The sequence below is a fragment of the Dryobates pubescens genome, chromosome 8 (genome assembly GCF_014839835.1).
Source record: "Dryobates pubescens isolate bDryPub1 chromosome 8, bDryPub1.pri, whole genome shotgun sequence".
NCBI lineage: Eukaryota > Metazoa > Chordata > Aves > Piciformes > Picidae > Dryobates > Dryobates pubescens.
In genome coordinates, this window is record NC_071619.1 from 9,102,842 (window position 1) to 9,115,763 (window position 12,922).

At 39.7% G+C, this 12,922-nt stretch overlaps 1 protein-coding gene across 3 annotated transcripts in view; it reads left to right on the forward strand.

Annotated features, from left to right (window-relative positions):
* SORCS1 (sortilin related VPS10 domain containing receptor 1) overlaps positions 1 to 12,922 on the forward strand; it is a 320,163-nt gene that overhangs the window by 138,028 nt on the left and 169,213 nt on the right. For all 3 annotated transcript variants that reach the window (XM_054163380.1, XM_054163381.1, XM_054163383.1), the window contains exon 3: positions 4,396 to 4,495. In XM_054163380.1, the coding sequence (XP_054019355.1) occupies positions 4,396 to 4,495 (100 nt within the window). The remainder of the gene's footprint in view (positions 1 to 4,395; positions 4,496 to 12,922) is intronic.

The following is a 12,922-nucleotide window of genomic DNA, read 5'->3' on the forward strand; positions in this document are numbered from 1 at the left end:
GCTGTGATGTTGCACAGTTCAAAGTCTTCATATAATGGTTTTCTTTTTTTTTTCTCTCTTGTGAAGTGTTTCCAGAAAGATCTTATTGCAAAAGAAACTTTGACCAACCAAAACAGCTGGTCGATTCTTCAGGTCTTCAGCAGCTTGTGTAAAACAAGTACAGACAACCTTAAATTTCTACAAAGGGGACTGGAGTAACTTGCTAAGGGAATTTGTTTAATCTATATATTCAAACTGACAGGCTTCTCAATTTCAGTCTGCGCTTCTTGAGAAAGGAGGAAATTTCCATAGGGTTCATGTTAGTGGTTGATTCAGAGTGCCTATTGTAATTGTGAAATGTTGGTAGGAATGGATTGAGATATATTCATGACAGTAGGTGGACTAATGGAATTCAGTGACTTTATTTAAAATGTGCAGGAGTTTATTATAGTACTGTAATAGAAATGTCATTTACCCTGACGGGAAGGGAAGGAAGTGCCCTGTCAATGAATAACAATGAAGTTATTTAAATGTCAACTTCCTTGCAAATAGTTGGCAAAATAGAAATTAGTTTACATATTTCTAGGTTTTGTTTGAATTTATTACTCGGGGAAGTCAGCTCTTCAGTCCCACAGTTTTGGTGGTGGTGTTTTTTTTATGCTGTTGAATCAACAGGTAATAATTAAAGAAAGTGTTTACCTTCTTGGGTGTTTGCAGAAGTCATTGTGCTTTACTGAAATAATTAGGGAGTCTGATTCTAAACAGCTACTGGTAAAGTCTGAGATGGTTTTAATGGAAGTAATTGCATTATAGAGGAGAAGTTCAGAACTGAGTAACTGAGTCTACATACTGTTCCTGAATATTATGCAGTATATTTATATTATGCAGTATCATCTGTATTTCAGTAGTATCCACAAGGTCCTAACATATCTAAGTATTTTTTCAGGTTTTAGCAAGATATGCATATCTATCAAATCTTACCTCAGACCTTCCTATCTCAAATTAATCTGGATTTATTTCTGCTTAGCCTGTAACTGTCCCAAGCCAAATCTCTGTCTCAAATTCCTATCTCAAATTAATCTGGATTTATTGTCTCTTAGCCTGTAACTGTCCCAAGCCAAGTCTCAAGCTGCACCAGGGGAGGTTCAGACTGGATGTTAGGAAGAAGTTCTTCGCAGAGAGAGTGATTGCCCATTGGAATGTACTGCCCAGGGCGGGCTGGTTGGGTCACCATCATTGGAGGTGTTTAGGATGAGACTTGATAGGGAGCTTGGTTGCATGGTTTAGTTGATTAGGTGGTGTTGGATGATGGGTTGGACACAATGATCTTGAAGGTCTCTTCCAACCTGGTCCGGTCCGTTCCATTCCATTCCATTCCATTCCATTCTATTCTATTCTATATTAAGCCAAAATGAAACACAGGGTTTTAAATGGATACATGCATGACCTCTTCCCCCCTGCCCAACAATGCAAGATGCTATTGCAACATGAATGCCTATGCAACATCTAATAAAACAAGGCTTACTATGCACTCATTTACATATAGTTACTTCAGTAGCTGTGGCTTTTCAGCAGATGGTTCAGAAGACAGTGAGTTTAATTTTTGTGTCTTCATCTCTACAGCTTCTGGGTTCAGTCCTTCCAGGTGATTAATCCTGGCATTTGCTTGCTCTGATCATGTTATACAGATACACTAAAACAGAGTTTTCCCTGCAGAGCTTCAGAGGAGCAGCCTACCCTACAGAGCGTGGGAGATTTGATTTATACCAGAGTTTCATGCTGCTTCTTGCAGTCTTTTAATATGATAAATGAAGAACTCCTTTTTGAGGTTGCTAATTGATGCCTGCTTGTGTATATATATATAAAACTAGGAATAAGGTGAATGCAGGTTGGTGATACCCCTGGGTTAGATCCTAATAGAATCTTCACATGCACATAGTGTTTTGTTTGATACAATTCTTTTGTTCCACTGCTATCACCATTTCTGCATATTGAAGAACTTGTGGGTGCCTATCTGCTGTCATAATATTTATCAACTTGTTGAAATGTAAGGTAATTACAAAGTGGCATAAGAGGAACAACTTGTAACTGGGCAGTAGAAGGCTGTGGCTACTTTAGGTGATTAGTGAGTGAAAGATCTAGTACTAGCTTCTTTGATTGCTTGTGTATTTGTCTGCAAAAAAAATGATGTTTTTCTAAGCTTTGAAATCTTTCAGTTGCTTTTATAGATGTTGACAGAAGCACACACTTCCATCTGTATAAATGTTACCTGTAAATAAAGCCATGAATGCAAAATAATTGCCTAGAGATTCGAAGTAAGAAATGCCTGGCAATTCTGACTAAGATTACCATTTGCAGTAAGCCTTCAACATCTGTTTGCCTGTGCTGTGGCAGAGGTACTGACTGCTTTTCTTTAGAGCATTCCAAATCAAGTTTTAGGTGTCAGGTTTTCTTCATTCTTTTGTAGGGTCTCATTTTGAAATCACTGGCACTAGTATAGACAAGAGCAGCTTTACTTCATTATTATATATTTATTTTTTTCACCTCAGAAGCTCAAGTTTAGTTCTTACATTCTTTACACATCTTTATCAGCCTGAACTTCACGAAGGATAGACTTTGTTTTTTAGGCAGACCCCAGCAGAAATGTGAATGTCTGAGAAAGCTGAGGTGAACAAAGTAAGCAAAGTGAACCAGCAGTCCTTTGCAGGGCCGTGTTCAACACCATGATGTGGCTCTCTTCACATGAATGCTGGAACATCTCTGAAATAGTAACAGAAGTAACTAACTGTATTCTCCTTTTCAGTCCACTGAGGAAATAGCTGGGATAGTTTATTTGTGCTCCTGAGAGAGCTGACCATACTAAGGGAAAGATCAAAGAGCAGATGAGAAATTGATATTGACATTCTAACCAACATAGGTCATATATCCACACAGGGATGCATATGTTTATTGGGGGGGAAAGGAAGGAAAGAGCTATGGTCATAAACCATAGGTGAACAGGACAGATTGAAGCATGCAAGTGCTTCAATAAAGTTCCTGAATAGAAAGATTCAACTTTAACGCAAATCCACATTTTAGTGTAATGAGTAAAACCCCAAGATGTTACCTTCCTGTTTTATTAATGTATTGATTGCAAAATCTGAATTCCCAGAAGCTGTGGTATGAATGTGGATGTGTGGAACTTGATCCAGAAATGTAACACCCGCCACACTCTGGAGAGGAGAAAAAAAAAGGGGGGGGAGGGTGGGGGGGGGTGGGGTGGGAGGAGGGCAAAACAAAACCAAACCAAATAAAAAACCAAGTAACCAACCACAAAAACAACCCCTACATAAAATTGTACACCTTAAGTGTCTTAAGTACCTTTGTGATTTTAGCTACTGTTTCCCAGGTAAAAGGGAACCTGTAAATGACAAATGCCTTGGGTTTGCTTTAGAATGATTTAGAGTGATTAGCAGAAGTGAAAATCCTGATACTGCTTACAGCTGAATTTCTGTATGGACCCATATGCACATTTTTAAAGATTAGGGGCAGATATATTATCTCCAAGAGTGTGTTATGCTATTAAATATCTCTGTTACCCAAATAACATTTTTTCTGCAGTTTTCAATACTAACTGTACTGGTTTGGGTTGCTTATCTAAATCCTCTTCATATGAAGACATAATTCAGACAAATGTGCTGAATGATGTACAAACCCTCTGCTGATAGCTGATCTTGGTTCCAGCCCCATGTTAAGAGTAGATGTTACAGGAAATCTCTGCACAGTCATGTTCGTTCTCTCATTTTGCTCTTCCCCAAGATACATTGTCAGTGTTTCTATGGGCAACCTTCATCTCAAAAATATATTCTTTATTCTACTTTCTGCTAGTCCAGGTGAAAAAAATATCCCTGAGCATTACACCACAATGTGTGTGTTGAGTTTGGTTTGCAAAAGGACATCAATATTCATATCTTTTTTTGCAGAAAACACAACTCTGATTTCACTGAACAATCAGCTGGAGCTGCTACTTTGGAATATGCTGAGAAAAGACTCATATCTTAAGAAAATTAGTCTGGCTTGGAATATACAATGAATTAATTACTTCAGTCTCTTGTTGTCTGCTATTTGGCATTTCTGACAATCATTATCATCTTCTGCACACAGAATTTAGTGTTTCTTATTGTACATGTTTATTTTAAAATGCTTTGGGAAGATGCTGGTTTAATTTTTCCTAATCTAATTTAAATGCAAATTATGAGCACTCACATGATGCTGTGTCTATATAATTAAGTATCATTATATACTACATGAATCATTCAAAAAGCTCTAGAGAGCCGTTCTGCTATGTAAAGCATGACTTATGTTGAAAAGCCGCCAAGTGACTTGTGGTTTTGCGATGAAGTGTTTGTACTTATAAAAGCTCCCTTTGAATTGCAGGTCAACAGATTATGGGACCACATATGAAAAGCTGAATGATAAAGTTGGCCTGAAGACTATTTTGAGCTACTTGTATGTTTGCCCAACAAACAAACGTAAGGTAGGTGATAATATGCTTGGTTCATTTGGTCTTTATGATGCAATTTCTGTCCTTGTGATCATTCCCAGTTTCCACAATAGCTGTTGATATTTAAATGGCTGGAAACTCTCTTTTTGTCTTCCTCTCCTTGAAAAAATAGATAGCTTTACCAGAATATAAACCAGCTTGTATCACCTGTACTACCTACCAGTGTCCTTTGGGGAATATACATTAGCAAAAGATGGCCATTAAATGAATAGGCATAATAGGTATAATGCATTTAATTGTTTGCTTACCTTCTGGATGCTGATGATTTTGTTGTCTGAGAGAGGCTCATTAAAATGGCAGAAATGCATCTACAGTGGCCAGATTGCATGCCACATTATTTGTCTTTTAAGTGCTCCCAGTAGTGCACTGAACAGGAGTTGACAAATTCCTGCAGAGAAGATGCCTTCTGAAGCCCAGAAGGTTTTAATCATGCAAGAACCCTACTAACAATTTACTAAGAAGTTACAATGCTGGTGTGTTTATAAAAGGAATCTGATGCCTTCTTTGATGTACCTACTGACAACATTTTTCTAATTTGGAGGTCTGCAATAGAAAGTGATGAGGCACAGCTCATAATGGTGATGAAGACATGTATTCTTATGTGTACTGACACATAGATGTGCTGTTAAACCATATTGTGCTTAAAGATTCTCCTTCATGTGTTTAAGAAGGTGTTAACTCATATTTGGTTACAGACAATCATTGCTACTGGTTTGGAAACTATCTAGCAGATTGAGTCACCCTGAAATTAGTAACAGTTTAATTCATTTCAGATTTCCTCATATGTTGGTCCAGAAAAAAAATAATGACTGGAAATAAAATGTGATTAAATGGAAGTGATGACTCCATTGTCCTCTTGACTTATTATCTGTGAGGCTACAGTGCACATGTGGAAGACCCAACACCAAGTCTTCATCAGAGGGAATATAGATCTGACTATAGAAGTTTTCTTCCTTGCTGTCTTAGTGGATGGTTTTGGGTTATTGCAGGCAAAACTGAATTGCATCAGCAGAAAATGCTAGTGAAGACTAACCTCTATGTATATTTGGGCAGCTGAGGTCTCTGCCAGTTGTTGTTTGTGGGTTGGTTTGTTTGTTATTTTGTTTGGGGTTCTTTGTTTGTCTGTTTGCCTTTTTTGGTTGTTTGTATTATACTGAAACGTTTATGTGTTCTTTAAGAGAGACTGAAAGGAAGAGGGACCTGCCCTAACCACAGGACAATGCTTTGTGTATTCTCCTGCAGTTCATGTTTAACTCTTTATTCACAAGAAATGGGCTTTTCAAGGCATGAGTCATCTGACCTATTATGAAATTGACCCTAGAATGATTTTAATTCATGTCCTAACATAATCTACTTTTATGCAATTGACTGTAAGTGAAAGTCCATACCACCAGCTGAGGTATAGATACATGACAGGATGTATTTGATTCTACCCTCTACTCCCCTGCCCAGGCCTGTGGCTAATGTTTTGTTATGACCAAAGAGCATTTGTTTGATGTTCAAGGATTTTTTTCCTATTCCTGGGAAAACAGTGTTTGCAAACACTGGAACATAAAACTAAAGTGGACTTTTCACATCATGAATTCCACTTCCTAGCTGCAGGCCATTGTCCTAACAAGACAGCTATCAATTGCTCTCTTATGGTATCATAAAATGTTGGAGGGGACCTTTAAAGGTCATCTAGTCCAATCCCCCTGCGGTAAACAGGGACATCCTCAATTAGATCAGGTTGCTCAGAGCCCCATCAAGGCTGACCTTGAATGTCTCTAGGAATGGGACCTCTACCACCTTTCTGGGCATTGTAATGTCCAATCTAAATGTACCCTTCTCTAGTTTGTTCCTTGTCCTATCACTGGATGCATTTGTAAACAGTCCCACCCCAGCTTTCTTGTAGATCAGCTTCAGATATTTAACTGCTGCTATAAGGTCTCCCCAGAGCCTTTCCTTCTGCAGTTTGAACAACTCCAATTCTCCCAGTCTCTCTGTGTAGAAAGGTGCTCCAGCCCTCTAATCATTTTGTGGCACTCCTCTAGACCCACTCCATCATGTCCATGTCTTTACTGTGTTGAGGGCCCCAGAGCTAGACACAGTATTCCAGGTGAGGTCTCACTGGAATAGAATGGCAGAATCATTTGCTTGATCTGCTTGTTACATTTCTTTTGATGCAGCCCAGAGTACTATTGGCCATCTCTAGATTGGTCAGTAATGACTTGCCCTTTGTAAAGCAAGGGTGGCTGTCTCCTCCATGTGCCTTAATCAGAATTTCCAGTAGGATATCTTCCATGATCTTCCCAGGCACAGAGGAGAGGCTGACAGGTCAATAGTTCCTGGCATCCTTCTTTCTATCTGTTTTAAAAATGTGTTTTGCTGGAAGACCCTCAGAGTAAAAGTTACTTACCTTTGGAATGCCACATTTCTGTACTTAGACAAGGCTGGGAAAAGGTGTAGGAGTGGAGAGAGAAATGATTATAATCGAAACAACCCAGAGAAACTAGGGGTTTAAATCTCCTGATGGAAATCGTATTAAATTGGGATTAAATGATCCCGAATTAATGGAGAAATGTCATCTCAATGAAGCTGACACCTGATGAAGATACAAAGGTTTTCAATAGAATCAAAAGGATGAAATTGTCAACTCACTTAGAAGGTTTGAAGGTTGGTTTGAGGTTTGAAGGTTGGTCATAATTAGGTGTGGTGCAGAGAAGCCTAAGATGAAACTAGGGGTTTTGCAAACATATTAAACCAACTTAAGTGCAGTCTGGCTCTGAAAATCCTTCACCTCTTCTGGCTGCATCTTCCCACTCCCTTCCTCACACTGCCACCTTTGTTTGTGTAGCCATCTGGTGAGCTGGATCAAGAACTAATCTGCCTGAAAACTAATCCCTTTCCAGCTCAGAAAACAAATAGATGAAAGGAAAAAGTTTTGAGGTGGAACTGCGTGTTCTGGCAGTTGACCGCAGTAAAGTTGGCCTATAATCAATATGGGACAGTGCCAGAGGAAAGCTGCAACACCTGGGTGGAAAGGACCTATGTAATGATCTAAAACTGAGTTTTCCAAAACTTCAGCAGAAGCAGAATTGAGCTTGGAGGCCCTGCTATGCTCTCTATTTCCGTAGAACATCAGCTCATTCCTCCAATGAACATTTAACTTCAGGCATGTAGCTACCCCTCTGTGATTAAGAAGGCATGGGGAAGAGTCTATTATATCTCCACATTAAAAGTACTTCTGCAGTGCAAGCAAAAATAGTAAAACTCAGAATCTTTATCATACATGCTTTGGAAGGGAAAGCAGAAGGAAACAGAAATTCCCTTTGGAATGGAAAGCAGAAGGAGCTGCTGTCCCTGGAGGTGTTTAAGGAAAGATTTGATGTGGCACTTACTGCCATGGTCTAGTCAGTGTGGTGCTGCTAGACCATGGGCTGGACTTGATGATCTCAGAGGTCTATTCCAGCCTCAATGATTCTGTGATTTACCAATTTTGCCACCAAGAACATTTACAGCTAAACCTTGTGGATCTTGGTTCCCACTCCCCCTGCTTTTCCCTATGTTTTTTAAAACACAGGGCTCAACTACTCTAAAATACATGAATAACACTTGTACTGCTTGTGTGAGGGAGCATAAACCCTCCACACTGCTCCAATTCATAGAGGGCAAATGCTAACAGCATATTTTCCCCACGTATTTGTTATGTGGTAAGAGATACTTCTGAGTGCACCTGCAGCCTTTGATGTTCTTTGTTCTGCAAGACATTTCTTAGCAGAAAGAAAAAGCTTCTTCAGTAGTAGAAAATAAATGGTGCTTTTTCTTCTTTTTCCTTTTCATTGTCTTGAAGCTATTCGAGGATAGGATAGGATAGGATAGGATAGGATAGGATAGGATAGGTTGGAAAAGACTTTTGAGATCATCTAGTCCAACCTATCATCCAACACCATCTAATCAACTAAACCATGGCATCAAGCACCCCATCCAGTCTCTTCCTAAACACCTCCAGTGATGGTCACTCCACCATCTCCCTGGGCAGCCCATTCCAACAGCCAGTCACTCGTTCTATGGAGAACTTCCTCCTAACATCCAGCCTAAACCTCCCCTGCTGTAGCTTGAGACTGTGTCCTCTTGTTCTGGTGTTGGTTGCCTCGGAGAAGAGACCGACCCCCACCTGGCTACAACCTCCCTTCAGAGAGACCTTGCTACAACAAAGAAAGAGATTTCTTTTTTTAGTGAGGCCAGTGTGTACATAAGTTACTGAAGCTGCTCTCTTTAAAAAAGAAAAAGAAAATCAAAACCCTCTTAGCTGTTCTTTGCAAAGCAGAACAGTTGGACCAATGAACTTGTAGAGTGCATGCAATTATATTTATTCAAGTAATTAATGGATTTGCTCATGAATTTCTGATTACTTTCACATTCTGGAAAAGAACAAACAGCAACATGTGTTGAATCAATTGTTTGTTGTAGTTTATTTGTTCTCATCTGTCTGGGAAAAAAATAGGGGGGGAAAAAAAAAAAGGCAAGCCTGTAAATACAGAGGATTTGCAGGGCTTCCCACAGCCTATGAATGCCAATTTCTGTTGAAAAGCTTCTGACGTGCAATTCTTGTCTCTTTATAGAACAAAAATTAAGTCCTTTGAGCAACGTCTTGTTACAAAAGGGTGCTTTGAAAGTAAAAAGGAGAACAAAGTTAACTGTTATTTAAAATTTCAAATGATTGCCTATTGCTGTTGCTAGGTGTCTTTCTGAATTACAGTATTTTTCTTAAGGAAATCACAGAAAATGCTGACTAACAGAGAGATGTACAAGCCCTGGCAATTAGAGAGGTAGAAACTCTGTTTTTTTAGTTTTCTCACAGTATCACAAAGGTTGGAAGAGACTTCAAAGACCATCGAGTCCAACCTGTCACCACAGACCTCATGACTAGACCATGGCGCCAAGTGCCACATCCAATCCCCTCTTGAACACCTCCAGGGATGGTGACTCCACCACCTCCCTGGGCAGCACATTCCAATGTCGAATGACTCTCTCCGTAACCATCTAATCAACCAAGGGCCTCATCCAGGCTCTTCCTAAACACCTCCAGGGACGGTGACTACACTTCTCCTTTCACTGGATTGCTGTTCTACCTGTTGATGGCACAGATCAGTTGGAGAATGATTGTAATGTGTGGATCTTGCCAAAGACACAGGTCCTGTGTAAGTGTTTGTCAACATGTCCCCAGAAGAGAGATTCTTCAATGTGCAATAAACCCACCAGCTTGGGTATGTCAACATTGGTTTATTTGTTGCCTTCACACAGCCTTTTTTTGAGGGGACTTATTTAAGTTATTCAAATGTTTCAACATGAAGAAATAGTATTTGGGGAATAGTCTTGGTTGAGTTAAAAGTTAAACCAAAATAGCAATCCAAGTGGCTGTCCTGAAAAGCCATTTTTGCAAACCTTTGTCATTCACTTGCCTAGAAACTCAAATGCGTGAAGTTTTACCATGTCTCTCTTGAAAAGCCTTCTAAGGTAGGTTGCTTTTAAAGATTGCATGGAAAATCACAGACCTGTGCAAATAGGGTGAATGAGGGATGGTGGGGACCCTTCAGTTGGCTTAGCTAGAGGTTTTGTTTGACTCAAAGTGATGCTAGCTAATTTAGAGGCTGTATCCTTATATGCACACTGTTCCTTGTGGAGACTCACTTCGGGCAGCCTGTTCGCTCTTTGTACTTGCAGACTCCTTATATCCATGAGTCTCCAGTTAATTAACAAAATGCTGGGTGATAGTATCTGCCAACATCTTTTATGCTATTAGTAGCAGTAATGCATCAGATATTTCCTGTGGCTTTGAATTTTTGTGTTAGTTTTTCTTTTGTTTTCTCTCCTCCCCCCCCCCTTTTTTTTTTTTTTTAGGCCTGCCTTGAATTTTCCCCTTTATTCCTCCAACTGTTCAGATTTTAATTGCTGTATGGTAGTGTCCTCTCTTCTCTCTCTCTAAAGATGAATGGCTTACAGATGCTTTCCTCTTCTTTTATATTTGGTGGTTGTGATTAGCACCTTTATCGCAGCGTGTTAAGGGCTGTCCTGTTATGTGTGTAGCTGCAAGATAATGGATATTTATTGTATATGTAATTGCATGGGTTTCAGTGCTGGCTAGATCCCTAACTACTTCAAATACATTTCTATTAATGAGTTTTAAATGAAAGGAAATGCAAACAATGACAGCCCAGCCTTCTGTTCTTCTGAGCATTAACTGGTGGTGATGGAGAGAATAGTTGACAAATGTTTCTACCAGCTGAGACAGGAGAAGATTTACCCCTTTTAGCTGAAACACGAATGATTGAATGGTACTTTGTATCCTGTGGTATTAGAGGACTTCATTTGCTTTAGGGAGGTTCTGGTTTGGGAATTTAAAGTGCTTGGTTGCGTAAGGGGTAAGACCCAGAATGGTGTGCTTTAACACTGGCCTTTGCACCTCCTCCCCTGGCAGCTGGGGAAAATGTCTGTAGAGATGAATAGTTCCACCTGATATTGCTGCTTCTCTGGAAGCTGCTACTCTCAGTTGCTAAAATCAGGTTGGGAACACTTCTGAAAATCTTCTCTCTGACCTTTTTTACCGTGGGGGTTTTGAGAAATCTGACAAGATGGCAGCTTTTGTGTTGGTTTTTTATTTTTTTACTCAAGAAAAATCACAGTTATTTCCAGTGGTGTCCTCCTTGTAGGTCTCTAAAAATCTTAGCATGAACAATATCAGTGTGTATTGGAGAGGTTAGAGCTCCAAGCACACCTCACTGTTGACTGAACCAGATCCTGTGGCTGTCAAGGGATGGCATCCTTAGCAAACTAGGCACAGTGAGAGACCTAGGGTCTACAGTCGATCAGTCATGCCAAAAGCCCAGAGTGCTATTGCAGCCCAGTCTTGCAGAGATAAAATAAATGACTCTGTTGCTCTCATCTTTTTCGTTTGGAAGGAAAGGTCCTTGTTAGCTGTAGGCTGTGAGTGCAGCCTTCAAAGGAGCAGTCCTAAGAGACCAAAAAGATATTGTCTCACAGATGGGTTTTTGGCTGTTTGGTTGGGGTTTAGTTGGGTTTTTGGTGGTGGTTTGTTTTTTTCTTTGGGGGGGTGGGAGGGGGTGGGGTGGTTTGTTTCATCTGATTTTTCTGTTTTTTTTCTTTTCTTTTTTTTTATGATATAGTGCCCAGGAGATTTCAAGGAGATGTTTAATGAAAGTCTTTTCTTACTTTGTGAAAAAGAGGAACCACCTTGTGCTGAAGTGTTTTGTAGACAGAAACATAAATTCCATCAAAATTAAATGTCTGTTTGGGTTAAAATCCATGTAGCTTAGCAAGATATATGAGGAAGCCCCCAGATTTGTTTTAAATGTTTCCTACACTATGATTATCCCAGGGAGGTGGTGGAGTCACCATCCCTGGAGGTGTTCAAGAGGGGATTGGATGTGGCACTTGGTGCCGTGGTTCAGTCATGAGGTCTGTGGTGACGGGTTGGACTTGATGATCTTTGAGGTCTCTTCTAACCTTGGTGATTCTGTGACTACAGATAACAATTCCTCATAACCTCAACTTTTACTTCAAAGAGAATATTTTGAAGGGAGGGAGTCAGGAGAATTTGGGGTGAGAATTATCTGTGGGTTTTGCTGATCTGAATAAGCAGTTTGGTGTAGACAACACTACACACTCCTTTTCACCAATGGTCTTCCAGTGGGAGAACCCACAGATTCACCTTTTTCTCCAGATTCAGAGGTGTAAGTCATTTTAATTCAGCATCTTTGGCTTAGCATTTCACCTCCTCATCAGAAATGAGTTTAGATCCTGAATTTGCAGGGATCAGAATTATGACCTTGGACTGCAGGGGTGGTTCAATGAACTTCTGGCATCCTTATACACAGGTAAGCAGTTCACTGTCCATAGGAAGAGGGAAGTCTCACTCCTCAAATTAAGAATTGTCATTTTCTGCGGTTTAAGCAATAATTACTGTTACAAGCTTACTATTGCAAGCCATTGTCAATGGTGCCTGGAGAGTTTTATATCCTTAAAATAATACATGCTTTACAGTTTTCACTTCTGCCTGTAATATCTTTACATTCAAGACTAATGTTTCAAACTGCACACCAGATAATCAAGTATAGACTTGATTTTCAGTTTCAGAAGACTCTCTTTTCTTGCCCATTGTCCCCTATGAAAACAAAAATAATGTAGAAAGGTAGCTTGTTCCTCATATTATTTATATATAACACAGTTGTGGTTTGTTAATTTCACTGGAGTCAATGAAAACCTGTAAAGTGGCAGTGACTTGAAGAGCTGGTGCTGTGCTGTTAGTCTTTAAAACTGGGTTTATGGAAAACCTATAATTAATAAGCATTTTGTTCATGTTAACAAAGTGAAGGCAGAGTCTTGTCTTTAGAAGTGAAT